The 25,428-nt window shown below is 40.3% G+C and overlaps 4 protein-coding genes across 5 annotated transcripts in view; 2 read left to right on the forward strand and 2 right to left on the reverse strand.

Moving 5' to 3' along the window:
• The window catches only part of LOC119741457, a 42,948-nt gene extending 42,750 nt beyond the window's left edge, over positions 1-198 (reverse strand). The window contains exon 1 of the mRNA XM_038217213.1: positions 46-198. The gene's annotated coding sequence lies outside the window, so the exon portion shown is untranslated. The remainder of the gene's footprint in view (positions 1-45) is intronic.
• A 5,326-nt stretch (positions 199-5,524) lies between these two features.
• LOC119741218 (zinc finger protein 595-like) lies at positions 5,525-10,746 on the forward strand. Of its 2 annotated transcripts, none has more exons than XM_038216954.1 (3): positions 5,525-5,632; positions 7,091-7,205; positions 9,312-10,746. In XM_038216954.1, exon 3 carries the CDS (start codon positions 9,578-9,580, stop codon positions 10,439-10,441), a length of 864 nt encoding a protein of 287 aa, XP_038072882.1. In that variant the 5' UTR covers positions 5,525-5,632; positions 7,091-7,205; positions 9,312-9,577; the 3' UTR covers positions 10,442-10,746. The 2 variants fall into 2 exon arrangements, with proteins under 2 accessions (XP_038072882.1, XP_038072881.1); XM_038216953.1 differs by having other exon boundaries at positions 5,537-5,726.
• Positions 10,747-14,233: 3,487 nt separating this feature from the next.
• LOC119741219 (gastrula zinc finger protein XlCGF26.1-like) lies at positions 14,234-21,908 on the forward strand. Its single transcript, XM_038216955.1, has 2 exons — positions 14,234-14,394; positions 18,730-21,908. Exon 2 carries the CDS (start codon positions 18,877-18,879, stop codon positions 20,494-20,496), a length of 1,620 nt encoding a protein of 539 aa, XP_038072883.1. The 5' UTR covers positions 14,234-14,394; positions 18,730-18,876; the 3' UTR covers positions 20,497-21,908.
• On the reverse strand, positions 21,111-22,930 carry LOC119741375 (snaclec CTL-Eoc125-like). Its single transcript, XM_038217126.1, has 2 exons — positions 22,508-22,930; positions 21,111-21,320 (listed from the first exon to the last, which is right to left on the reverse strand). The coding sequence occupies exons 1-2, from the start codon at positions 22,928-22,930 to the stop codon at positions 21,111-21,113; spliced, it is 633 nt and encodes a 210-aa protein (XP_038073054.1).
• Between the last annotated feature and the right edge of the window lie 2,498 nt (positions 22,931-25,428).

The following is a 25,428-nucleotide window of genomic DNA, read 5'->3' on the forward strand; positions in this document are numbered from 1 at the left end:
CCCTCCAGTGAAGCACATTCTCATTGTAATAAAATGCTGTCTTACCTGCATGCATCCTTCAGTGGAATTCAGGTACTGCCTTCCTCCATGTTTTCATAAATACAATTCCAAAAGAGGCAGATCGAGCAGTTATTTTATCTGGCCTTCGGATCGTACGTGATGTTCATGTGTATCTGTCTGGCTGTATCTAATACGTGTGCATACAGCTGGCGCGCTACAACTACTACTGCTGACTAGTGCACGTGGTACTGGACACGATCAATTTATGCGCTGCTCAATTTGATTGGGGCGAACTGTGAATGGCAGTCACTGTTCGGGTTTAGTACGTACTATACCACGGGCTTATACTTTAGATAATGAGATAATTGGTAAACGTATTAGCGCACTAATTAGTCGCTAGCATGGATGAATTAAAAAAAAACACGGCAGACAGAATCAAGCCACAGTTTATTGTTGTTGGTGAATAAATGTTTGCATATTGCTTCCAGTTTAGCCTGGCCTTCATAAAGAGTTCTTGCCCCCGGTCACAGTTCCAAATAGGCCTAATTTCAGGAAATCAAAAAGGGTATCGTTAATTTTTTTTTAATGGCAATATTCTGTTGGATAACGTACTACTTACTTATGAAGAAGGACATACTGTTAATGATTGAAAAACTGAAGAAAAAAAATATGACTCAATGCTCTTTTGACAAATATTTTAATGGACTTCTTCTCAAGTTCAGAAGAGTTGAATTCAGGGCCGGATCCATATAACACTGATCCGTTAACCACTGATAATCATCATCATTGCTTGCAAGGTGGTCGAGTGTGGCTCCTATTATAGAGGGCGCCATTTATAAACTTGCGGATAGCACATTTTTAGAAAAAAGCCTATATGCGTATTATATTTCCCCTGTAGTTTATTTCCGTTTTCAACCTCTTTATAGGTGTTCCACCCTTTTCTGGCCTGGACATTTCATGGGCGGTGGGCGCAAGTTGCAAACCTAAAAAAAATATATATCCTCGAGACATGCACAAAGGTTTCAATGCCTTGTTGTTGAATGTTTAAAATGTGTACAATTTCTGAGATGCGTACCGTATTTGTAAATATTAATATTCGTCGTATGCAACACCAATGTACTTTTCCTTAGGCATGTGACTTTAACTTTACTTAGCATTATTGAATAATTTGTAATGTATACAGGGCCCCAATGAAAACCAGTTTGTGAATGTTTGGGCATACCCAGGGTAAAGAAATTCAATAAATAAATAAATATAAATCCAATTAGTGATTTGCACTGTATTGTATCAAAAAGGTGCTACAGCTGTCAGTTATTGCTTGTGCACGCATTGCTTGTGCGCCATCTTTTTTACAGAAATTGTCTAATTGTGGATAATGGGCGTAAATGCGCATAATTATAGACACGTTATACAATTTGTTTGAACAAAACCTTCTATAAACAGAGGCTGTCCAGCCTCCCCTCCCCCTCCCCTTTCCGTCCGCCTTCGAATTTCACACTTGAGGCTATTGGTCCCTGGTTCCCCCCCCCCCCCAATGTTGACAAGAAATCGCCGTTGTTGTTGATATTCCAAAGGTAACCACTGACGACGTGCCCATGGGGTGAAAAACCTGTGTCTCCGGTCAAAATGTGTGACTGACCCGCAGCCGGACAGCAAAACAACAGCAATCTGATGCGAAATCGATGCATGTTCATCGATTTGACGATTTTTGAAGCATGGGCCTATCGACTCGTAGTCTCGTATCGTCACAACAGTGATCAACACAATGCAAAGCAGGACAGGCTATAAAGCACTATCAAATGGCAAGTAAACAACCTTTTATAATGCTTAGGGCCTACCTGTCTCCGCCTGTGTTGTTTATTCGCATAATAAAAGTCTCGTTTTCTTAAAAGTGAAAAGTTGGAAGCCCTGATTCGATATAACAACCTCTGTGAAGGGAACATAAAAGTAGCAAAGCTGACTGTTATTAGAATAATATTCTCCATCCCTTGGTCGAGGGAGTCGAAATGAGGGCCTTGAGGAGAACATTACCACCCCTCCCGCTCAATCGGGGGCGGGGAAGTTCACCCCTGGTTGGGACGAGGAAATTGGGATGAGGTATGACATTGCTTCTTTTTGATCGTAACTCTTCGATGTATTAACAAAGACCCTTAGTAGACTAAACAAAATTGTTCATGAAGGAAAAAAAAATCAACAATCCTTGCTATATGGATGAGTATTTTAAAGCAAGAATCAATAACGGGCACCAAAATGTGGTTTTGGGGGTAGGTGTATGAGGTGTTGAAGAAAGCGCAGTGTACTCGAGATTACCACTTGAAATTAGATAACACGTTCACAATCAACCAGATAAGCGGATTACAAGGGGATTATTAGGTGATTACCCGCTTTATCGCCTCTTGAGTACATATAGTGGGTTGTAAGTCCATTATTGATAATCGAATGAGCATTTGGCGAAGGACGTACACGAGGTTTACATTGAGGTCGCTTATACATCTCACTTGTGAAAGCTTGAAAAGCTGCTCAGCCATAGCAACCTAGGCAAAAGCATTGTAAGCTAGCTGTCAGATACGGGGCCTCGTGCGTATACATTGATCACGTGTCCAGTGTATTGCCTCCCTTTTGTGCTAACTGTGGCAATTTCGTGCAATGAAATTATTGGGACGCAAATCATGGTAGCGGTATGGCGGTATAAGCCTCTGTACTGATGACGTCACACTTTGTTTACACGTGTGCTTTCTTATTGGGGACGACGGTTTCTTACAATTGCCGGATCTGATCCACCAATTGGGGGATCTGTATCCTGGTCCAGAGGTGGATCAGAAAAGGTGGATCTGATCCTGATCCACCTTATAACGGTTAGCGTTCCCACTACACACAATTGCCGGATCTGATCCACCAATTGGGGGATCTGATCCGGCAATTTGGCAAAAGGTGGATCAGATCCCCCAATTGGTGGATCAAGTGGGAACGGGGTCTTAGCCCCATAGAAAAACGCACAAGTAAACAAGTGTGACGTCATCAGTACAGAGGCTTATTGGAGCTTGACAGAGATGCTGCAATGCATTTTCGTTTAGAAAGAGGCAAGGAAAAAATCCCTATTATGATGCCGTAAAACCTAGCACCTCATCTTGCGTGACTCACATCGCACTTTGCAGTTAGATTACCTCGATCCCCCCCCCCCCCCTCGGAGCTAGCTGCTCCTGACCTTCTAAAAGTACAGACGGTTGCAATGGCGCCCCCAATACATCTCAGCTAAACACATCCGTAATGTATGTTTGACCTCAGTTTGAATCCGATCAAATGCATAATTTCTGTGCACAAAAACGTTCACATTTTACTGTTAATTTGTGTGTGTGTGTCAAGCGGGCGCACTGACCTTGTCAGAAAAATTCATCAATTTAAAACTCAGCATGAAAAACAAATCAGTTTCATTGTTCATCAAAATGTAATTTATCTGGTCCGTTTTACCTTTGCAGTTCATTAGATTAGCAGTTTTTAATGTTTTAACCTCTAATCCCCGGTCCCAAGGATAGCCCCGTATGCTGGCTATTATTTTAATGCGACTAATACACCACTAATGTATTGTTTAATTAGTCTCTGAAGTTGTGAACCTACCCATTAATGCATCAACTAGTTTTGTTTTCATTAACCGTTAACAGGGAGTTGTTACTTGTATGTCATTAGGCATTATTATAGGCCCTATCACGCTTCAATTTTGCCACTTTTATCTTTAAGACTCAACCCCAAAATGCCAAGATTGCATGCATACAGCTATTCGTGGTAAACAAAGAAAGGCCCGAACTAAACAAGAAACTACATCCCCCTGAGCACAATGATTCATTCAAAATTAACATATTTCGGCAAGATAAAGCTAATTCATTGAAAAAACCTCTAGTCTAGACTTGAATGATCTGGTTTAATCTGTTGAAGTACCAGTATTTACAGATAGCAGCCTTGGTCCAAAATTTTGGCCACCGGTATGCAAGTTAGGGGAATAATGCTCATAGCAATTTTTGGCAAGGCATGCACCCCTAGAGTTGGAAAATATGTGACAGCGCTGTAGCAGTGGCCATATAGCTCGTAGAGCAGTTAGGACAGTGATTTTGGTGTCTATGACTAGGTTTGAGGGGTCAATGATTTCATTTCTGTCTTTACGTAAAAGTAAAACACTGGAACTTGCTTTAAATGAAAATCCAAAATGGCCGCCAAAATGGCCGCCAAAATGCATATTTCCACATATAACTAGCCACATCTAAGCCCATAGAGCAGTAGGACAGTGATTTTGGTGTCTATGACTAGGTTTGAGGGATCAAAGATTTCATATCTGACTTTACCTTAAACAGCGGAACCTTGCTTTTTGTGAAAATCCAAAATGGCCGCCAAAATGGCGGCCAATGGCAGCAAAATGCTAGTACCACATATATAAGTGGCCACATCTAAGCTCATAGAGCAGTTAGGACACTCGAGTTTGGTGTCTATGACTAGGTTTGAGGGGTCAAAGATTTCTTGTCTGTCTTTACCTAAAGCACTGGAGCCTTGGTTTGTATCGAAATCCAAAATGGCCGTCAAAATGGCCGCCAATCTGCATATTTTCACATATAAGTAGCCATATCTAAGCTCATAGAGCAGCAAGGACAGTGATTTTGGTGTCTATGACTAGGTTTGAAGGATCAAAGATTTCATTTCTGTATTTACCTAAAACAGCGGAACCTTGCTTTTTGTGAAAATCCAAAATGGCCGCCAAACTGGCCGCCAAAATGCCTATTACCACATAAAAGTGTGCCATATCTAAGCTCATAGAGCAGTTACACTCTCAGAAAAAATTACACAAGTTGTGTAAAATTTAACCATGTTTTATATGTACTTTACGAACTCGCTTGCAATTGTGTAAAAGGTTGTTGGGTAAAAGTTTTCTTGACAATTGTGTAAAAGTTTACTTGATGTATGTGTAAATATATTTACACATTTATTAGGTAAAAGACAATTAAGTAAACTTTACATAACTTTCAGGTGAAACAATACTGTATTATCATGTAAAATTTCCATATTCATGAGCAAAAGCGTGATTCAAGGCAGAACAGTAGTGTCTCCATAGCTTTGTGTACAAATATATACAAAACTTTCTTCATTTTCCTGGAGTAAGTTCCACTTTTTACTTCATGTTGAACAGCTTGTTTGGACAGAAGCAGTGGCCACTATTTCTTCAAAACTTTTTTGGGGTAATTTTGAAGGACTTATTTTTGCACTGTTCACAAAAAAGCACTTTTGACAAGGAGTACCTTGTGTGACAAAAGCAAAACAGCGCCCTCTAATTGAAAAACTACCACTTTGTCACTTCCAATGAAAACAAGTATTAAAATCTTGTATGTATTGTTGCAACAAGATTATCTGAATTTCCACTGCATGGTCCTTGAAAGGTTTTTGGTGCTGTGTACGACCACCCCTATGTCTATGACCCATTCCTAAACTGGATGAGCCAATGCAGTGGCCAATCCGAGACACCGTAGCGTTGTTGTTGCCAGCTGAGGGCGCTATTCATCGTTACCGTAAAAGTTAGAGTTAGTTAACTGCATTGCTGCAAAGTGATCGAAATCCGGCTATTATTAGTCCCTCAAAATCATCCCATAGCTCCGTAAGTTCATGACAATTATTTCCAGTTAGTGACATATATCTCATAGTCCAATGTTCATAGTCCAGAGTTTATAGATCATCATTCTCCCAGCGTAGTAAGTAGACATTGCGGCAAGATTACCATATGCGATTGCGAAGTTCACTAATTTTCCTCTGCATTGACTAACAAGCCCCCCCAGATAGCAATTTCATGTCATCAAAGTCAATTTCAGCAGTGAGAAAATACAAGCATTTTCTTAGAAAACACTTAGAATGTTTCAGTCCAATCTCATAGGGTTTGCACACAGGGTGTTAGTGAACTTCGTAAATGGAAATCTTTCCGAAATTGCAAATTTTATCTACTCGGAATCGGATGCGGCATGCACAATCGATTATCGATGTGTAGGCCTAGACCATGACCATCAATGTTAGTTATTCATTTAGGTACTAGGCCCATTGGCATTGTTAATGATCCTACTCGTAGTACTTTTTATTTTGTAAATTGAAGGCCTAGCCTATTCATATACGCGTTAAAATCGCCGGCTAAATATCTACTATCTCTGTGGCACTTTACTGGACTAGGCATACATTGTGATTGTACCTCCGTACGTACACGTACATAAAGGCCACACTGACAAGTCTTGGAGTTGGCACGTGTACAATCATAGCCCCATAAATGTGGCCACTTACTGGACTATAGAAGCACACTCACCCTCTTTTAAAGTGATAGAAAATTAGTCCCCCCTTTTTCAGACGTCTACATTATATATTTTGTGTAATTTCCAGGTTCATTTTGCACAAGTTAGGAAATTACATGAAAAATAGACGTCTGAAAAAGGGGGGACTAAGTTTCTATCACTTTATAAAGAGGGTGAGTGCGCTTCTAAAGCATTAATAAACTACAAACAAATTCTAAATGTGAAACTAAAATCTTGACAAAGTTCTACATTTTCGAGTACACGTGTGGCCTTTATTAACGGATGTACATGTACTTTACATGTAGTCCAGTAAATTGGCCGCATTTAGGCCCAAAAAAAAAAGTCTCCGGTTTCTGGTATGGAGCTTGCCCCAAAAGTGGTGCGGCGACGCGGCTTTTTTTTTTTTTTTACTTGGTTTTTTTTTTTTTTTTTGCTTCAAATGTCGGCTGATGACTGCAAATGGTGCCCGACTAAACTTAGTGCAAATATATGGGAGTCCAGAGAGGACACATAAATCTTATTCTCGATCATAACCCCTTCTAAAAACACGTTAAAATTGTGCAGCAGCAGAATTCCAGTCAAACCAGTGAGTTTGGCGGTTATGAAACATCATCTTGTATTGAAAAAAAAACTTTTTCATTTTGCCGACACGCATGGCTGCGGCGACGCGCGCGCATACCAGAAACTGGAGACTTTTTTTTTTGGCCTTATGGGGCTACTATATCTATGGTGTATTATTTTTGCTCATGATAGTTTTGGTGTATTATTTTTGCTCATTTCAGCAAAACCTTCCCACCTTCCTACTTGTACCTACCATCGTGAAACCTCCCTTCTGATCAACCATGTCAACTGTACCATTATCTTCCTTCAGTCAATCTACCAACCTTCAAACCTCAGGTCAGATATTTGTTAGGCTTACTTCCAGTCTGTAAACCGGACATTACTTGAAGAATTCATTCGTCATTCTAATGAACTTGCATCAGTCATCAGTTTATTCCAAGTTACTGCAAATCTACCACAGTTTTGACATAATTCTGCATATCTAAATGTTTTCAACCAATCAATGACTTGTATTAAACCAATCAGAATTAATCACGGAATTGTAATTGTACAGTAGGACTCTAATACTTGTACAACTCATCAATCAATCTAGGTATGGTTGTAGCTATAGTTGGCTTCAGCAAATATTGGCCAAATCAGAATCAAGATTTTCAAGCCCTCATCCAACTCTGACCAATTACATTCTCTGGGCCTGATAACTATGTAGATGAAAAACAGATTGTAAATAGTTTTGCTTTAAGTTCAGTCGGAAAAGGGGGGTATCGTGCACCCTCGGAAATCAATTTCTAATAAACGTCTCTAGGTCAGAAAAAATGCGTAGAAAACGATTTGCTATGTTAAAAAATTCAAAAATTGTCCCACGTATTGTTTTTATGCAAATTAGTGCCGCCATTACCGAAAAATCTATTTTAAACTATATCTCAGCCAATATTGCAGATAACTGAACGAACCAGGTATCTAAACCCATGTTTTCAAGGTCAGAGATCACAATAAAACTATTCTGGAAGTGACCACATGTGTCTGTGGCATAGGAATATGCAAATTAGTGCCGCTAATACCGGAAAATCATGTTTTTGGCATATCTCGGCTAATATAGCACATAACTACACCAGTAAGGTGTCTAAACCCATGTTTTGAGGGTCAAGTATCATAAGAAGACCATTCACGAAGGAACTATGTGTGTCTTTGGCATGAAAATATGTAAATTATAAAGTGTCGGTTTATCAGATATTTGATTTTTAGCCAATATCTCGGCCAATATTGCACATAACTACACAAGTAAGGTGTCTAAACCCATGTTTTGAGGGTCAGGTATCATTAGAAGACCATTCACGAAGTAACTATGTGTGTCCTTGGCAGGTAAATATGTAAATTCTAAAGTGCCGATTTATCAGAAATTTGATTTTTAGCCAATATCTCAGCCAATATTGCAGCTAATGTTGACAGAAGGGTTTTTGATAAGCAGTAATGATCAAAGTTGATTTAAAGCCATCATATTCAAAATAAACTGTAATATTGGCTGAAATTGAATATAATATTGGCTGAAATTCAAATTTTTGATAAACCGGCAATTTAGAATTTACATATTTTCATGCCAAAGACACACATAGTTACTTCGTGAATGGTCTTCTAATGGTACCTGACCCTCAAAACATGGGTTTAGAGAACTTACTTGTGTAGTTATGTGCAATATTGGCTGAGATATCGGCTAAAACTCAAATATCTGATAAACCGACACTTTATAATTTACATATTTTCATGCAAAAGACACACATAGTTCCTTCGTGAATGGTCTTCTAATGATACTTGATCCTCACAACATGGGTTTAGACACCTTACTGGTGTAGTTATGTGCTATCTTGGCCGAGATATGCCAAAAACATGATTTTCCGGTATTAGCGGTACTAATTTGCATATTCCAATGCCACAGACACATGTGGTCACTTCCAGAATAGTTTTATTGTGATCTCTGACCTTGAAAACATGGGTTTAGACACCTAGTTCGTTCAGTTATCTGCAATATTGGCTGAGATATAGTTTAAAATAGATTTTTCGGTAATGGCGGCACTAATTTGCATAAAAACAATACGTGGGACATTTTTTGAATTTTTAACATAGCAAATCGTTTTCTACGCATGTTTTCTGACCTAGAAACGTTGATTATTAATTGATTTCCGAGAGTGCACGATACCCCCCCTTTTCCGACTGAACTATTTTAAATCTTGATTTCTTGTGAGACTTTGCCTCACTTGCCTTGTACGGAAGGTTGCTTCACAATCTGCTGCCTGCTGTGCCAAGGAGTGGCCCACTTTGATTAAACCAGTCAGCAACCAGAAGTTCACAGTGCATCAAACACATTGTAAAATGGGCCCAAATATGTAGTAATGCAGCACTGTAAAACTTGTAGTTAACTCAGTGTGTTTGTTTGTGTTTTCAACACAGTCTCCAGATGACGACACTAACGGCAAACACCTGTCAGACAGGTGTTTCTCTATAATCTGAAGATTTGGCATCACTGGAGCAAGGAGAGATTACAGGAGTGTTGTGTACCATCCAGCCCTGGTGATTATCCTTTCATAGCATGCAGCATTCTGTTAAGACAAATGGTTGCAGAATTTGATGTTATACGAAGTCAGATGTCAACATCAGCACTTCAGGAAAGTTGACACAAAAGGACCCGAATTGATTTGTTACCTAAAATATGTAACATGGGTGAGAAAGCATTCATTTGTGCAACCTGTGGTAAAGCCTCTACTACAAAAAGAGATCTTCAACGACACAATAGGATTCACACCGGTGAGAAACCATTTGTTTGTGAATTATGTGGTAAAGCCTTTGCTTGGCAGAGTAATCTGCGCACACATCAAAGGATACACAGGGGTGAGCAATCCTTCGTTTGTGAGACCTGTGGTAAAGCCTTTACGACAAGAGGTGGTCTTCAACGACATGACAGGATTCACACGGGTGAGAAACCATTTGTTTGTGAGACTTGTGGAAAAGCCTTTAATTCACAGAGTCATCTGCGCGAACATGAAATGCTACACACGGGTGAGAAACCATTTGTTTGTGCAACCTGTGGTAAAGCCTTTGTCTGGCGATATGATCTTAGCGCACATCAAAGGTTACACACAGGTGAGAAACCATTCGTTTGTGAGACCTGTGGTAAAGCCTTTACTTGGCAAAGTTCTCTTCAAAAACATGAAAGGATACACACAGGCGAGAAACCATTCGTTTGCGAGACCTGTGGTAAAGACTTTACCCGGCAAAGTGATCTACACAAACATAAAAGGATACACACTAATGATAAACCATTCGTGTGTGTAACCTGTGGTAAAGCGTTTACTCATCTTAATGCTCTTGGCCGCCATGAGAGGGTTCATACTGGTGAGAAACCATTTGTATGTGCAACCTGCGGTAAAGCTTTTGCTTGGCAAGCTGGTCTAAACAGTCATAAGAGGGTGCACACAGGTGAGAAACCATTTGTATGTGCAACCTGCGGTAAGACCTTTGCTTGGCAAACGGGTCTACACAAACATAAAAGGGTGCACACCAGTGAGAAACCATTCGTTTGAGTGGCCAGCAGTAATGTTTTTAGTTGACAAGGTAATCTTATCCAACATGAGAAGGTACACACTTGCAAGTAACCATTCTTTTGTTAGACCAGTGGTAAAGTTTTTACCTCCACCAAGTCATGTAAAGATCCATAGACAGGTCTCCATGGCTGATGATAAACTCTAATATCTTTGGTAAATGAAAACTGCAGGGATGTTTAATTTTATAATAATAACTACAACTTGGGTTAGTGGTAAGAAATTTGTCTTATGGAATTTAAATATAAAGTAGATGAAAATAGAATGAATAAAATTCGTTCCTGGGAGATCTTGTCTTTGTATTCATATTTTACATGTCTTTACTCTAGCTCGCTTTGACATTCTTCTCCAAATCCTTCAATAGTTGTGCGCATACTCCGTTTTCGACAATCTTTTGTCCAAAATTCAATCCATCACTTCAATCACCAAGCGGTAAAATTGCCAATGATTTTAATGTAATATGAGCTTATTAATCACATGTACATGTACTGGGTGTTATTTGATGCCATCACCAACATAAGCACTTGAGAAACATGGACACAAAAGAACCACAAAAGAACCTGAGATGATTTGTCACCTGAGGGTGCACACTGGTGAGAAACCATTCGTTTGTGTCACCTGTGGTAAGGCCTTTACTACGTAAAAAGATCTTCAACCACATTACAGGTTGCACACGGGTGAGAAACCATTCGTTTGTGCAACCTGTGGCAAGTCCTTTGCTACACAGAATCATCTTCGCCGACATGAAATGATACACACGGGCGAGAAACCATTTGATTGTACAACCTGTGGTAAAGCCTTTCGCCGTCAAAATAATCTTCGCACACATCAAAGGTTATACATACGGGTGAGAAACCATTCGTTGTGCAACCTGTGGGAAAGCCTTTGCAGGTTACTTGTGGGACCCGCAGTCAAGTTTTTACTTGGCGAGCTGATCTAACCAAACACTGTAGGGTTCATTCTAGTGAGAAACCATTCGGTTGTGTGAACTGTGGTAAGCCTTAATACTCGGCAAGATAACCTTGACCACCATGAGAGGGTTCACACCACTTGTTTGTGGGACTAGGGGTACAGTTTTTCCTCGACCAAGTATAATTTCTGTGTTCTGGCCTGGCCCTGCTCACGAGCTGAATCTTTGTCACTTCGTGGGAACATGAATCGCGGAGGCTTTACTTATTTGTACTTTTGACATTACATCGCGCCGTGTTTGTGCACGAATGCGCGGCCGAACAATGGCGGCGCGTTTACTGTCGGACGGGTAAACGCGCATTGTGCTTTCACTTTGTTTACTTTGGAAAATGGATTATTGAGTGAAAATTTTCTTACAGAAGGGAGTTCAAGCGTTCCTCCAAAACAATCTTTACAAAAAAAATAACTGAACGATGAAGAGTTACCCTCAATCCCTCCAAACAGCTTTTCCACACTTTCTTGATATACACTTTCTTATTATGCATTTTCGAAATTCAAGAACCCCCCTTTCCTTTTCCCTTAATCCCTCCTCCTCCCAAAAATGATTGTAAGTAAATTGTCATTTCATTTTTGGCACATTGGTCATTAGATCACACTGAATTACTCCATCAACGAAATGAATAATTGTATTAATAATATGCTAAAATGACATCATATTTTTTTAACTGAACACTCACACGAGAAATTGTATGGAGATTCATTCAAATGATTGATATATTTATTAAAAAACCTGAACATACACCAATTACAATCTAAAAGGTAAACATACCTTAATTTTACAAAGTAATCAGTAAAAACTTCTTCCCGTCCCTAGATTGATCAGGGAATGACATCGTTCACCTCTTGTGATATTGTGTGAAAGGAGATGAATCACAAACCAAAATAGTACTATACTAATTTTGTCAAAGAATAATTCAAGCTACGCACGGTCTTGTTTATAATTAAATGTTTAGCTATACTTCTGAAAATAAATATAATTACTTGTAAGTGTAATGGGAATCGTTTTTGTGAGCGAATATGACGGTGTATATGGCTATAGCTAGTAAGCTTATATAACGGTGTACACAACATAATTTCAAACCGTATAAGTACTCATTGCTTTCTTCACCATACAAACTGTCAATAATGTGACAGTCATCTTGGGAGCTCATAAAAATACTTGCGTTGAACTCCACAACTTCTTTCCAAAACCAAAATCAATCAATGTTAACAGTTCCACATCGTAAAAATTGATTAAGTCAAACGCTCAGATGCCTATCGCATCGCATGTTCCATTCAGTGGATGATACAGTCGATTCCATCCCTCCGTGAAGTTCTCCATTTTCGTCCGGCTCGGTCCTGCAGCTGGTGGTTTTTGCTATATGGCTTTGTTGAAGTTCTTTGTTTGATATGAAGGTCAATCGGCCAGTTGTGCAGTAAGTACCCTCCGTACAAGCTTGCACGGAGGGTACCGAAGTTCCAGCGCTCCATCCACTGAGTAGCGCTCCATCCACTGAGTAGAGCTAAAGCCAAGGCAGACATAATTCAATCAGATTTTGCATATAAAAGTTATAAAGGTTATTCGAATAAACTATTTTAAACAAGTCAACTTTTGTTCATTGCCATTGCCGGGTCAGTCATGCACGTTTAGGCCTATGTCTTAAAAAAACATGGACGGCGTATTAAATCTGTATTAAACTGCAGCAGCATGAGATAACGCCAAGTATGTTTTAGACTAAATTTGTTTCTCTGCTACATTGATGCATGTTTCGTTGAAGTCAACCGAGGACCTTATTGGCTTTATTTGTTTTGTGACGATAGTTGGCTTCCCAAATGAGATTATCAGAAATGACAACTCCCAGGTACTGATGATCCTGAACTCTAGTCAAGGTTTCACCCATAAAGAAGTCAAACTGGAATTTTCTTCTTAGACTCACAGTCATGGTGTTACACTTTTTTTCTCATGGCCTAATGTGTGTGTTCATCGCTGTATTGAGACATACGTTTGTACATGTATAAGGCCCCCCCCCCAAAAAAAAGTCTCCGGTTTCTGGTATGCGCGCGCGTCGCCGTAGCCATGCGCGTCGGCAAAATAAAAAAGTTTTTTTTTCAATGAAAGATGATGTCTCAAAACCGCCAAACCCACTGGTTTGACTGGAATTCTGCTGCTGCTGCACAATTTTAACGTATTTTTAGATTGGGTTATGGTCGAGAATAAGCTTTATGTGCATGGGCGTCGCGAGGGGGGGGGGGGGCAAGGGGGGCACTTGCCCCCCCCGGAAAAGCAATAAAAAAAAAAGAAGAGAAAAAAGAAAGAAAAAAAGAAAGAAAAAGAGGCGCGAAGACAAAGTGTTGTAAATTTAATGAGTTGGGGGGGGGCAACATGTCCCTGCCCACTCTAAATCTGATAAATCGAGAATTTGTTAAGAAATACAAGCATTTTTTGGCCCAAAATTTTTTTTTGCCCCCCTCTAGAAAAAATCCTGGCGACGCCCATGTTTATGTGGCCTCTCTTGACTCCCATATATTTGCACTAAGTTTAGTCAAGCACCATTTGCAGTCATTAGCCGACATTGAAGCAAAAAAATCAGGTAAAAAAAAAAAGCCGCGTCGCCGCACCACTTGTTGGGCAAGCTCCATACCAGAAACCGGAGACTTTTTTTTTTTTAGCCTAATGGGGGCTAGACCACTGGTTTAAAACTACATGTACCTGTACATGTAGATAAACCAATTAAATGTAGCGGACACATGAGCGGACAGCATGCAATGGCCACTCCGAGACACCGTAGCTTTAGTGTTGTGTTGCCAGTTGAGGGCGCTATTCATCAATACCGTAAAGTCAGAAAATTACGGTAGTGATCCGTCAACTCCGTTAAAATCCGTATTCCCATAGATTGAAGGCCATAACTTCATGAAACGTATTTCCAGTTAGTAACATGGATCTCAGAGTAAAAAAATATTAATACATCATCATACTCCCGAAAGTAGTAAGTAGAAATTGCAAATGTTGTGGCTATTTTCGTATGCACGTTTTACAATTTCAAATGTCAGCACACCGCTACTTACAATAGCATCACAGCACATTCTTATGATTGCGCAACTGGATCCTTGCGCAATTTGCGCAAAATAAAATCTTCCAGATTGAGCGCACATTCCTAAGAATGCGCGACAAGATAACGGTCTTGTCGATGCCGAGAACCGGCTGCGCTTGGCAAGTCTAGCTGCATCTTCGTTCACCAATTCTTCATAATTAAATTATACTGTTGCAACGCAAGGTCACTTTACCTACTCCTAGAACTATGAGGCTCCACGTAGAGTCAGAAGCCCGCAAAATTGTTGTCAACACAAAACACTAATTAAGTACAAAAACGTCCATTCCAAATAAGCTATTTCCCACAGAACCGCTGCACAGTTTGCCCCTAAACTCCGTACAATACCTCATGACATACTCACGTTATGTGCACCCAACAAACATCGGTGGATTCTGTCTGTTTTTAGGCCAAAATGATGAAAAATATGCCCTTTCCGCACTGAGCCAACCTAACACTTGAAGCGAGCACGCGCGCTGATATCGCAGTCATTTTCGGGTTCGATCGCTCGGAGCGCGCCGCGGGGGGTACGTACTTGCACTTGTACGCATGCGCATACTATCAATCCGCTCCTACACCATACCCCCCGCGGCGCGCTCCGAGCGATCGAACCCGAAAATGACTGCGATATCAGCGCGCGTGCTCGCTTCAAGTGTTAGGTTGGCTCAGTGCGGAAAGGGCATATTTTTCATCATTTTGGCCTAAAAACAGACAGAATCCACCGATGTTTGTTGGGTGCACATAACGTGAGTATGTCATGAGGTATTGTACGGAGTTAAGGGGCAAACTGTGCAGCGGTTCTGTGGGAAATAGCTTATTTGGAACTGACGTTTTTGTACTTAATTAGTGTTTTGTGTTGACAACAATTTTGCGGGCTTCTGACTCTATGAGGCTCCACTACGTGGAGCCTCATAGTTCTAGGAGTACACTTTACCTAGGAAAAGACTTAACGATGAAAAGTAGAGTTGATATGAAAGTATACACGTATTTACCAGGAAAAAATAAAAGACATAATAATACTTAATACTAATAGTGTGGTGGAAAGAATTCTGATTTTTGAGATGACAAAAAGGGGGGGGGGGGGAGACGTAAGATTGAAGAATGTGAAGAATGAGAATGAATACTGTGACATACCGTAGCGCTAATGCTATTTGCCACTTACATTGCCACCAATTAATTGTTCACACCCCCACCATTACGCCGGAGAGCTGGATTCTATCTAGTCTAAAGAGCAATTTTGGCAGCTTCTGGACATCGTTTTTTTGTGGCATGCATTTGATACATACATGGACTTGTAACTTGTCTAGCCTAAATAAAGCACTTCCCAGACTAGTTCCCAGTCCTCCGTTACTACAAAACTTCCCATAGTGGGCAGAAAAAAGCAATAAATAACAGGTTTAATTTGATTCAAATTATTGTAGTTATACGAGTGCAGAAGCATAGATCATTTTCTTATGAATTATTTCCCCTTTAACCGCTATAAATTTCATTTCACATAATTATGCCGTGCAATGTTTGTTAAGATTGTGCAAAATTTGTAAATTGCGCACCTGATATTCCCACGCAATCTTAAGAATGAGCGCTCATTCTTCAGATTGCGTGCTCATTCTTAAGAATGCGCGCTCATTCTTAAGATTGCGTGAATTGCAAGAAAGCGCACAACAGAGAAATAAAACACATCATACATATGTAGCCTTGGTCGCTTTCGAGTCAACTCGTCCCTTGGGCAATCCATACCTTGGACGACTCGTACTTTCGACAACACATACCTTGGACATCTTGCACCTTTGACAACTCGTACCTTGGTCAACTCGTACCTTCAGTTAAGACGACTCGTACCGTGTAAAATATGTAAAGTAGTACAGTACGCGTGTGACTAATTTTTTAATGATCCTCGATCCTCCTAATAAAATTACTAATATTTAGGGAGTCCAGCTTTTTTTGTATTTTTTTTTTAAGATTTCACCATGTTCACAGACAAGTTTGGCATCATCGACAAGCTTGTAACCTGAGGATTACAACGGTGCTAAAATTAGCTTTGTAACTTCTTCTGGTGATGAGTTATGACAACTTTAATGACAATTTTTAGGGTGTCGTTTCTGTCATCAGTTTTCATTCTAACTCCCAAAAGTTTAGAAAGCAATTTCTTATGTATTTCCAAAGAAATATACAATACATTTGGTACCAACAGACAGAGCAGGAACTACCAAATAGGCAAATACAGTGCTTTTTAAATTAGCCTAATACTTGTTTCATAGGTGGAGTTAAAGGCTTTACAAGACCAACCAAATGTTAGAGAGGTTTTCAACTAAACATGCAACTTACCGATTACTTATATTATCGTTTCGGTTTGCGGTAACACCACATGGTATTTTATAAATATTCATGTTATTTTTTTTTTCATTTGTCAATTTTTCATTAATGTGGTATTTTATTAATATGTGCAGGTCTCCCTCTGAGTAGTCCTTAGGAAGCTGGTAGGAATAAATACTGTCATCAACATCATATTTAATGTTGACCCAGTCTGGATACCCTGGAACATGAACAATGAGGCAGAAGCCACACTTTACAGTGAAGATTTGTCTGACCAAATTATGGTTTCAATGTTGCAAATTTCAAGTTCTAATGAAAACAAGAACACACAATCATTTTGTAAACCTTACTTGTTAGTACAACGAATGATTTCATGCATTTAAACATTTTAACAAAGCATATGAGATGAGTGCACACTTTGCAAGTATGCACAAAGGTGTGGCTACCCTTATGTATAAAATGTACTGAATGAAGACCATGCAGAACTTTGTTATCAACGTCAGTGTTATCAAAGACATTCCTTTCTGAAGAATACTTGGGTGATTGTAACATGAGATTTATTAACAAAAAAATTCAGCACTGCCAAATGCTTGTTTTTGTTGTAGTAAACTACCCTGGTATTACAAAATAAATTTGTGTCTACCAAATCTGTAGTTATGTGGTTAATTAAAGAACTTGCATATACATATATACGCACAAAACATATTAATAATATTTTCACTGAACAGTGAACTCATGTCTTCTCACTTCTTCCACATTATTTCAATTTTTTGGCCTGGTACTGGTTGAATTGATACTTTTACGTTGCACATTATAAAGTGAGCATGACCCAAAACACATTTGACAGGTACCATCAAATTTGACCCCTTTCCTAAAAGTCCTGTGCGGCATGAGTGCGACATAAAATGTTTTATTTTAAAGGTTTCATTGGTTTTGGAAACCCCGAAGTTCCCAAAAATCAACCTTACAAGCTCCCTAAACCCCATTTTAATAAGGTTTTCCTGAAGAAAAGGTCAAGTTTTGAACCAAAAAATATATTTTTGCTTCACAATATTTTACTGAAAGTTCATTTTCTTACCTTAAAATTTGACTAAAATCGCCAAGTTACATGTAAACCAAACTCTCACGCGAACAAAATATCAGCGTCCATTAAAAAAAGTCTCTCTTGCAAAATAAAACTTCACCGATCAAATTGTATGTAAGTTCCAAATAAAATAGCATCAATTAAACAAGCATGTTTTCCTCTTCCTTTTGGCGAGTTCTCTTTGACTTTTGGGCAGTATTTATACTAGAAATCAAAGATTTAAAAAAGAATGTTTTAGTGTGGTGTCATATTGCAATCTACCGCTCGTCTCGCTATCCTATTTCTGCACAGATAAGCTGATAAGGCTTTGCAATCAAGTAGCTTTTCCCAAACGACATCCGCTTTCCATCTTCTGATTGGTCTATTACATGCATATCAAATGCCTTGTTCTCCGCAACACAAATCCAAGATAGGCTTTACGTCTTGTGAGAAATGAGAAGAAGTGAATAACGCTCTCTGAGATTCGAACTCAGATCACCTGATTAGAAGTCAGGACTTCTTCCAACCAGTCCACGAATGAGCTGGCAATCGTCGTTGGTTTAAACACTATTATCCCTTGTTCTATAACTTATTCTCTAATTTCCCTGGACATCATGAATATGCATAATGCAAAGAGAGCGCCCTCTTTTGATATTGTCCGATCTCATTTGTGAAAAGAAATTTCACGGCCTGCTGTGCAAGTGAGTGGCCCACTCTGTTAAAGATTATAAACCAGTCAACAATCAGAAGTGCACAGTGCACACCAAACACATTGTAGATGGAGTCCAAATGTGTAGTACTGCAGCACTGTAAACCTCATACATTGTAGTAAACTCAGTGTTCTTGTTTGTCTCCAGGTGACAACACTGGCAGTGAACCCCTGTTTTCGGGAATCTGAAGATTTGGCATCACTGAATCAAGAAGAGACTCCAGAAGTGTTGTGTAACATCCAGCCCCGGTGATGATGCTTTCATAGTGTGTAGCAAACTGGTGAGAAACCATTAATGTTTGCAACCTGTGGAAAAGCCTTTACTTCACAGAGCATGCAGAGTCATCTAGCCCAACATGAAATGATACATGTGCATACGGGTGAGAAACCATTTGTTTGTGAGACCTGTGGTAAAGCCTTCACTTCACAGAGTCATCTACGCCAACATGAAATAATACACACGGGTGAGAAACCATTTGTTTGTGAGACCTGTGGTAAAGCCTTCACTTCACAGAGTCATCTATGCCGACATGAAATGATACACACGGGTGAGAAACCATTTGTTTGTGAGACCTGTGGTAAAGCCTTCACTTCACAGAGTCATCTACGCCAACATGAAATGAAACACACGGATGAGAAACCATTTTTTTGTGAGACCTGTGGTAAAGCCTTCACTTCACAGAGTCATCTACACCGACATGAAATGATACACACAGGTGATCGTGAGAGACCATTCGTTTGTGCAACCTGTGGCAAAGCCTTTACTTCACAGAGTCATCTACGCCAACATGAAATGATACACACAGGTGAGAAACCATTTGTTTGTGAGACCTGTGGTAAAGCCTTCACTTCACAGAGTTATCTACACCAACATGAAATGATACATACGGGTGAGAAACCATTTGTTTGTGCCACCTGTGGAAAAGCCTTTACTACACAGAGTTATCTTCACCGACATGAAATGATACACACAGGTCAGAAACCATTCGTTTGTGCAACCTGTGGCAAAGCCTTCACTTCACAGAATCATCTACGCCAACATCGTATGATGCACATGGGTGAGAGACCATTCGTTTGTGAGACCTGTGGAAAAGACTACACTTCACAGAGTCATCTACGCCAACATAAAAAGAAACACACGGGTGAGAAACCATTTGTTTGTGCAACCTGTGGGAAAGCCTTTACTACACAAAGTCATCTTCGCCGACATGAAATGATTCACACAGGTGATCGTGAGAAACCATTCGTTTGTGCAACCTGTGGCAAAGCCTTCACTTCACAGAGCCATCTACGCCAACATGAAATGATACACACGGGTGAGAAACCATTCGTTTGTGAGACATGTGGAAAAGACTACACTGCGCAGAGTCATCTACGCCAACATGAGATGATACACACGGGTGAGAAACCATTTGTTTGTGCAACCTGTGGAAAAGCATTTACTTCACAAAGTCATCTTCGCCGACATGAAATGGTACACACAGGTGATCGTGAGAAACCATGCATTTGTTCAACCTGTGGCAAAGCCTTCACTACACAGGGTTATCTACGCCAACATGAAATAATACACACAGGTGAGAAACCATTTGTTTGTGAGACATGTGGTAAAGCCTTTACTCGGAAATGTCATCTAAACATACATGAGAACATACACACGGGTGAGAAACCATGTGTTTGTTCAACCTGTGGCAAAGCCTTTATTTCACAGAGTCATCTACATAGACACGAAAGGATACACATGGATGATCGTGAGAAACCATTTATTTGTGCAACCTGTGGTAAAGTGTTTACTTCACAGAGTCATCTTAGCCGACATGAAATGATACACACGGGTGAAGACCAATTGTTTGTTCAACCTGTGGCAAAGCCTTTACCATGTTCACTGCACAGAGTCATTTACACCGACATGAAATAATACATTCATTTGCAAGGCCGTTACTTGGCAAAGTTCTTCAAAAATATGAAAGGATACACACGGGCGAGAAACCATTTGTTTGTGAGACCTGTGGAAAAGCCTTCACTTCAGAGAGTCAGCTACACCAACATAAAACGATACACACGGGTGCAAAAAAATGTATTTGTGCAACCAAGGGAGGTGGTGTGATGGGCCATGAGGAAGCCAGTTGTGGAGGAATGTCTTTTGAGAGCAGTAATGACGTTGTACACAGGAGCAAGTACGGTGGTGAGGACACGTGCAGGAGATAGTAGGAGTTTTGAGATGAAGGTTGGCGTACATCAGGGCTCGGTACTGAGTCCCTTGCGTTTAGCTAGTGTGTTGGACGTGGTGTCGAGTGAGACGTGGGGTGGGTAATTGCCCTGGGAACTGCTGTATGCTGACGACCTTGTTCTTATAACAGCAACAAGAGAACAGTTACAGGTGGAGATGGAGGCGTGGAGAGCATGTCTTTTATCAAAGGGCCTGAAGGTTAATGCCAGGAAGACCATGGCTAGTCAAGTCAGCGGTTGGTCGGTGATGAGCTCAGGTGCATGGCCCATGTGGTGTAAGCGGGAAGGGTGTAGCTGCCAACTCTATCCAATGTACAATGTGTAAGAAGTGGGTCCATATTGCAGCAATGTGAAGAGTAGTCTTCGGGCTGCCGGTGCCACGTTCTCTTGTAAGAGGTGTCGAGGTGATGGCCCATGGCCGGAGGAGAGAGAAGTTGGTCTGGAGGTCTGTGGTGAAACGTATGAGATGGTGGAGTCATTCTGCATTTCTGCTACCTGGTGAGATGCTGGGAGCTGAGGGGGGAGCAGACATGATCCATCAATTATAAGAAATACTGCTACAAAACGACGTCTATTAGTTGCAATGCTTTTCTTAACGGCCAGTTCGTGATATTCTTATTAATAGCGTTGAAGAAACTGCTCACAAATGAATGTCGAAAGTGTAAAAAAAGTAGCTTCATTAGCATGGAATCAAACGAAGTGTTACATTTAACGCGTCAGTTACGTTTGTCATAATAACTGAATGCTACACAAGTATATGCTTGACATGCTAAATACCATCGTTTTATTCACTCAGACACCAAACAAAATAATAGAATGACTTTCTTGGTCGAGAAACAAAAACAAAGTGTACGCTTTCAAGCGTTAAACGTGGAACAAAATTAAAACCGTGAGTTGTGTGAAATCATGATTATATACCATAGTCGTCTATGATCGCGCACCGGGCTTCACAATTCAGTTTTTTTTTAAAATATCACATCACTTTAATGCACTATTTAATGGACCACTATGGTGATTGTAGCTTGATTCTTTAAATGTAAAATTGGTGCTCATCCTCCTCTATTGCAGTTCAATTATTCATATTAAACGAAACAGTTGTCATTTGTGGGCCAATTGTGTTTGTTTTTTGTGTTTGTTTGTTCACAATTGAATACATTGTAAAAAATTTTTTTACAATGAATATCTTAAAAACAATCTGATACCACTAATAACTCAATTGTAAGTTCACAATTTTTCAATAGAATCACCAAACTACAACGCGAGTGCCAAAAAGATGCATTACTGCAACAAACTATTTCTTGCTTATTGTTCTTTAAACTATCTACTTGAGCATCGGTGTGTAGCCACCACAACAAGAGCCACTGAGTACAATGTACATGCATTTTAACGTATCTTCATGGTCTACTCTTCATTGGTGATTTAGGTCATTTCCCTTCATTTCAGTTTACCTGTACGAGATCACGATAGAACAATCAAGCTGACGTACCTCAGAGCAGACGCAATTCCAAGTTTAATCTCAGATATTGAATTCACAAGAGCTTCGTCCTTTTTTATCAGAGTTTTGTTATTTGTTCATGATCAGAATGTAGCCATTAATTTAAGTTGCATTTAGGCTGACTGAAATGTCGCATGAATGGGATCTATAGTTTGCAGACAGAATGTCTTTCACGAATGCAACATATGTCATTCCATCCGCTGACGTGGTGGCATTCGACACAGCTTTCGTGTGTCCCGGCAGGGGAGTTTGGCTCTCCTGGCTCCCAACCCTTGTAAGAGACATCAGATCCATCACTCCACTGGAACTGATCCTCCCGTTCGATGTCACTGTAGCCAATCCATGCCGCGAGGTCAGAGGCGCTCCTCGCGTAATCTTTGATGAATTCATCCTCCTCTTTGCTGTGGATGGACGCAAGGTGGGCCATCTTCCCCGGGTGGGATAGCATCTGGCAGTGGCGCTCAGCATCCATCCAGGACATTCGCTTGTGCACCCACAGGTAGCAGTGCCCCTGGAAAGCACGCCAGGGTGGCAGGCAGAAAGGTGAGCTACAGAGTGTAGCTACACCGCCGTCAGACGACAAACTGACGGATACAAACATCAGTACCAGAAAACAGGTCGACGCCATTACTGTGTACTGTCCTCACACTCAATTTATCATTGTCAGCTTCTTTACTGAATCGTTTTTGAAGCAAAGGGAATCTTCAATTTCAGATGATGTGTTTAAGCGGAGTTTTCTCAAACTCCAAACAGCCACAGACAACGCCGTAGTTACATATACTGGCAGAAATGTCATGCTCCCGACATAGCCTTTTCCCGGCTAAGGTACAGTAAAGGAGTGACAGGCTCGTGAAATTATTTATCATCCATCCACTTAATATTTAATATTCATTGTCCCTGCTTACCTTTTTGGTGTCAACTAGGCCTATATAACAACGAAATTCTGGCATGAACATAATCTCCATACGATCCTCTCCGAACAGATCCTTTCAAGAGCAATAAATATTACATTGCGTATGGTATCTTACCCGCATACGACCCTCTTCGAACAGATCCTTTTAAGAGCAATAAATATTACATTGCGGATGGTATCTTACCCGCATACGACCCTCTTCGAACAGATCCTTTGACGAGTAATAAATATTACATTGCGGATGTTATCTTACCCACATACGACCCTCTTCGAACAGACCCTTTCAAGAGCAATAAATATTACATTGCGGATGGTATCTTACCCGCATACGACCCTCTTCGAACAGACCCTTTTAAGAGCAATAAATATTACATTGCGGATGGTATCTTACCACATACAACCCTTTCCGAACAGATCCTTTGACGAGTAATAAATATTACATTGCGGATGTATTTTACCCGCAATTACCATTATCATTAGCCCGGTTCTCAACATCAGCCACTTCATCTGCGTGCCTTGTAATAAAAAATGCATCATTCTTAGAAATTGCAAAAAAAACCCACGAGTTATACCCTCAAGGGCATAATGTATACAAAATAAAGAGTTCAATTTGTTTTGTCTATTTCAAGAGGCGTTTTAGTGTTCGTTAATTCCGTAACTATTAACGATTACAGACGTTTAGATAGTGTTATCGAACCGGTGTTTTTATGTAAGCGATAAATCATAATCCACTCGCTTTGTCTAGAATGAAAAGACTGAGTAAAATAATAATAAGTGGATATTCGAAGGGACAATAGAATAGCACAGAAAACGTGTGAAAATCACCTCTAGTTTTCTTGTTCTCTTCTTGTTGTACTAAGTGGCTCGATTTCTACATAAGCTGCAGCTCCTACTGTGGTTCGCTTCGCAGTCTCCTGAGATGCTAATAACAGCCGAACGACTGCAAGAACTCACACCCGACAAATAACACAAAAAAACTGAACAATGAACCGAATTGCTCCTATAACAACCCTTGTAAAGTTGAGTAGCGTTTAACTGACATATCGCATGAATGGAATCTAGAGTATGCAGACAAAAGGTCGGTTAAACATGCACGACTTGTCATTCCATTTGCTGTCAAAAGCTGATGATTGGCATTCCATACAATCTTCGTTTACTTCGTTTATTTGGGGGGATCTCCTGGCTACCAACCCTTGTAAGACACATCAGATGCATCACTCCACTGGAAATAAAACTCCCGTTTGATGTCACTGTTAGCCAATCCAGAACCCGTGACTAGCCGCAAGCGCAAGACCAGAAGCGCTCATTGCGTAATCTTTGATGATTTCATCTTCCTCTTTGCTATGGATGGACGCCAATATGCGATCTACGTTCGCATTCTGTGTCCAGTATGTTACACATGTTCTCCAATCACTTTATCTTTCAGTTGTGGTAACAAAGCAAAAGGCAACTCATTAGATCTAGAGTTTGCAAACAAAAGGATTGTTTATAGTGCACCATACGTCATTCCACATACAGGTGTCGTGCCAAAAACCGTCCGGTGCCGAATAGTGTCCGCTAATTAGCATAATGCGATCTGATTGGTCATGCGTCTATGACGTCACATTGTTTACGGACGCTTGCCAAATAGTGTCCGCGCTTAGCGTGCATCCTATTGCGTGCCTTGTCGAGCTGTCAATTCATCGTATAGAAAAGATCTCTTTTCACCTGAATTTGCTTTTGACAATCTATTTTAACGTTTTCCTTGTTATCTGTGATAACTATTTGACTTGGTTTCCCTAATAGTTTATTTGTGCAAAATGTTTGTGTGTTTTTTTCGCGTCAGTTCACCTGTTGGCATGCAGTACGTACGTAGGCCTAACGCCGTGTGAAGTGTGTGTAGTACGTACTGTGCTGTGTGTAGCATTATAACCAACGTTATATTTTACGGTTTCTCCCACCTAATACTGTCCGATTTTTCCTGCCAAATATTGTCCGATTTTTCCTGCCAAACTGTCCAATTTTTCCTGCCAAATACTGTCCGATTTTTCCTGCTAAACAGTGTCCGATTCCCCCTGCCAAATAGTGTCCGATTTTCCTGCGAAAAAAATGTCCGATTTTTCCTGCTAAATACTGTCCGATTCCCCCTTTCAAATATTGTCCGATTTTTCCTGCCAACAAATACTGTCCGATTCCCCGCCCTGCCAAATATTGTCCGATTCCCGGCACCGGAC

The sequence above is a fragment of the Patiria miniata genome, unplaced genomic scaffold (genome assembly GCF_015706575.1).
Source record: "Patiria miniata isolate m_02_andy unplaced genomic scaffold, ASM1570657v1 HiC_scaffold_5, whole genome shotgun sequence".
Classification (NCBI taxonomy): Eukaryota; Metazoa; Echinodermata; class Asteroidea; order Valvatida; family Asterinidae; genus Patiria; species Patiria miniata.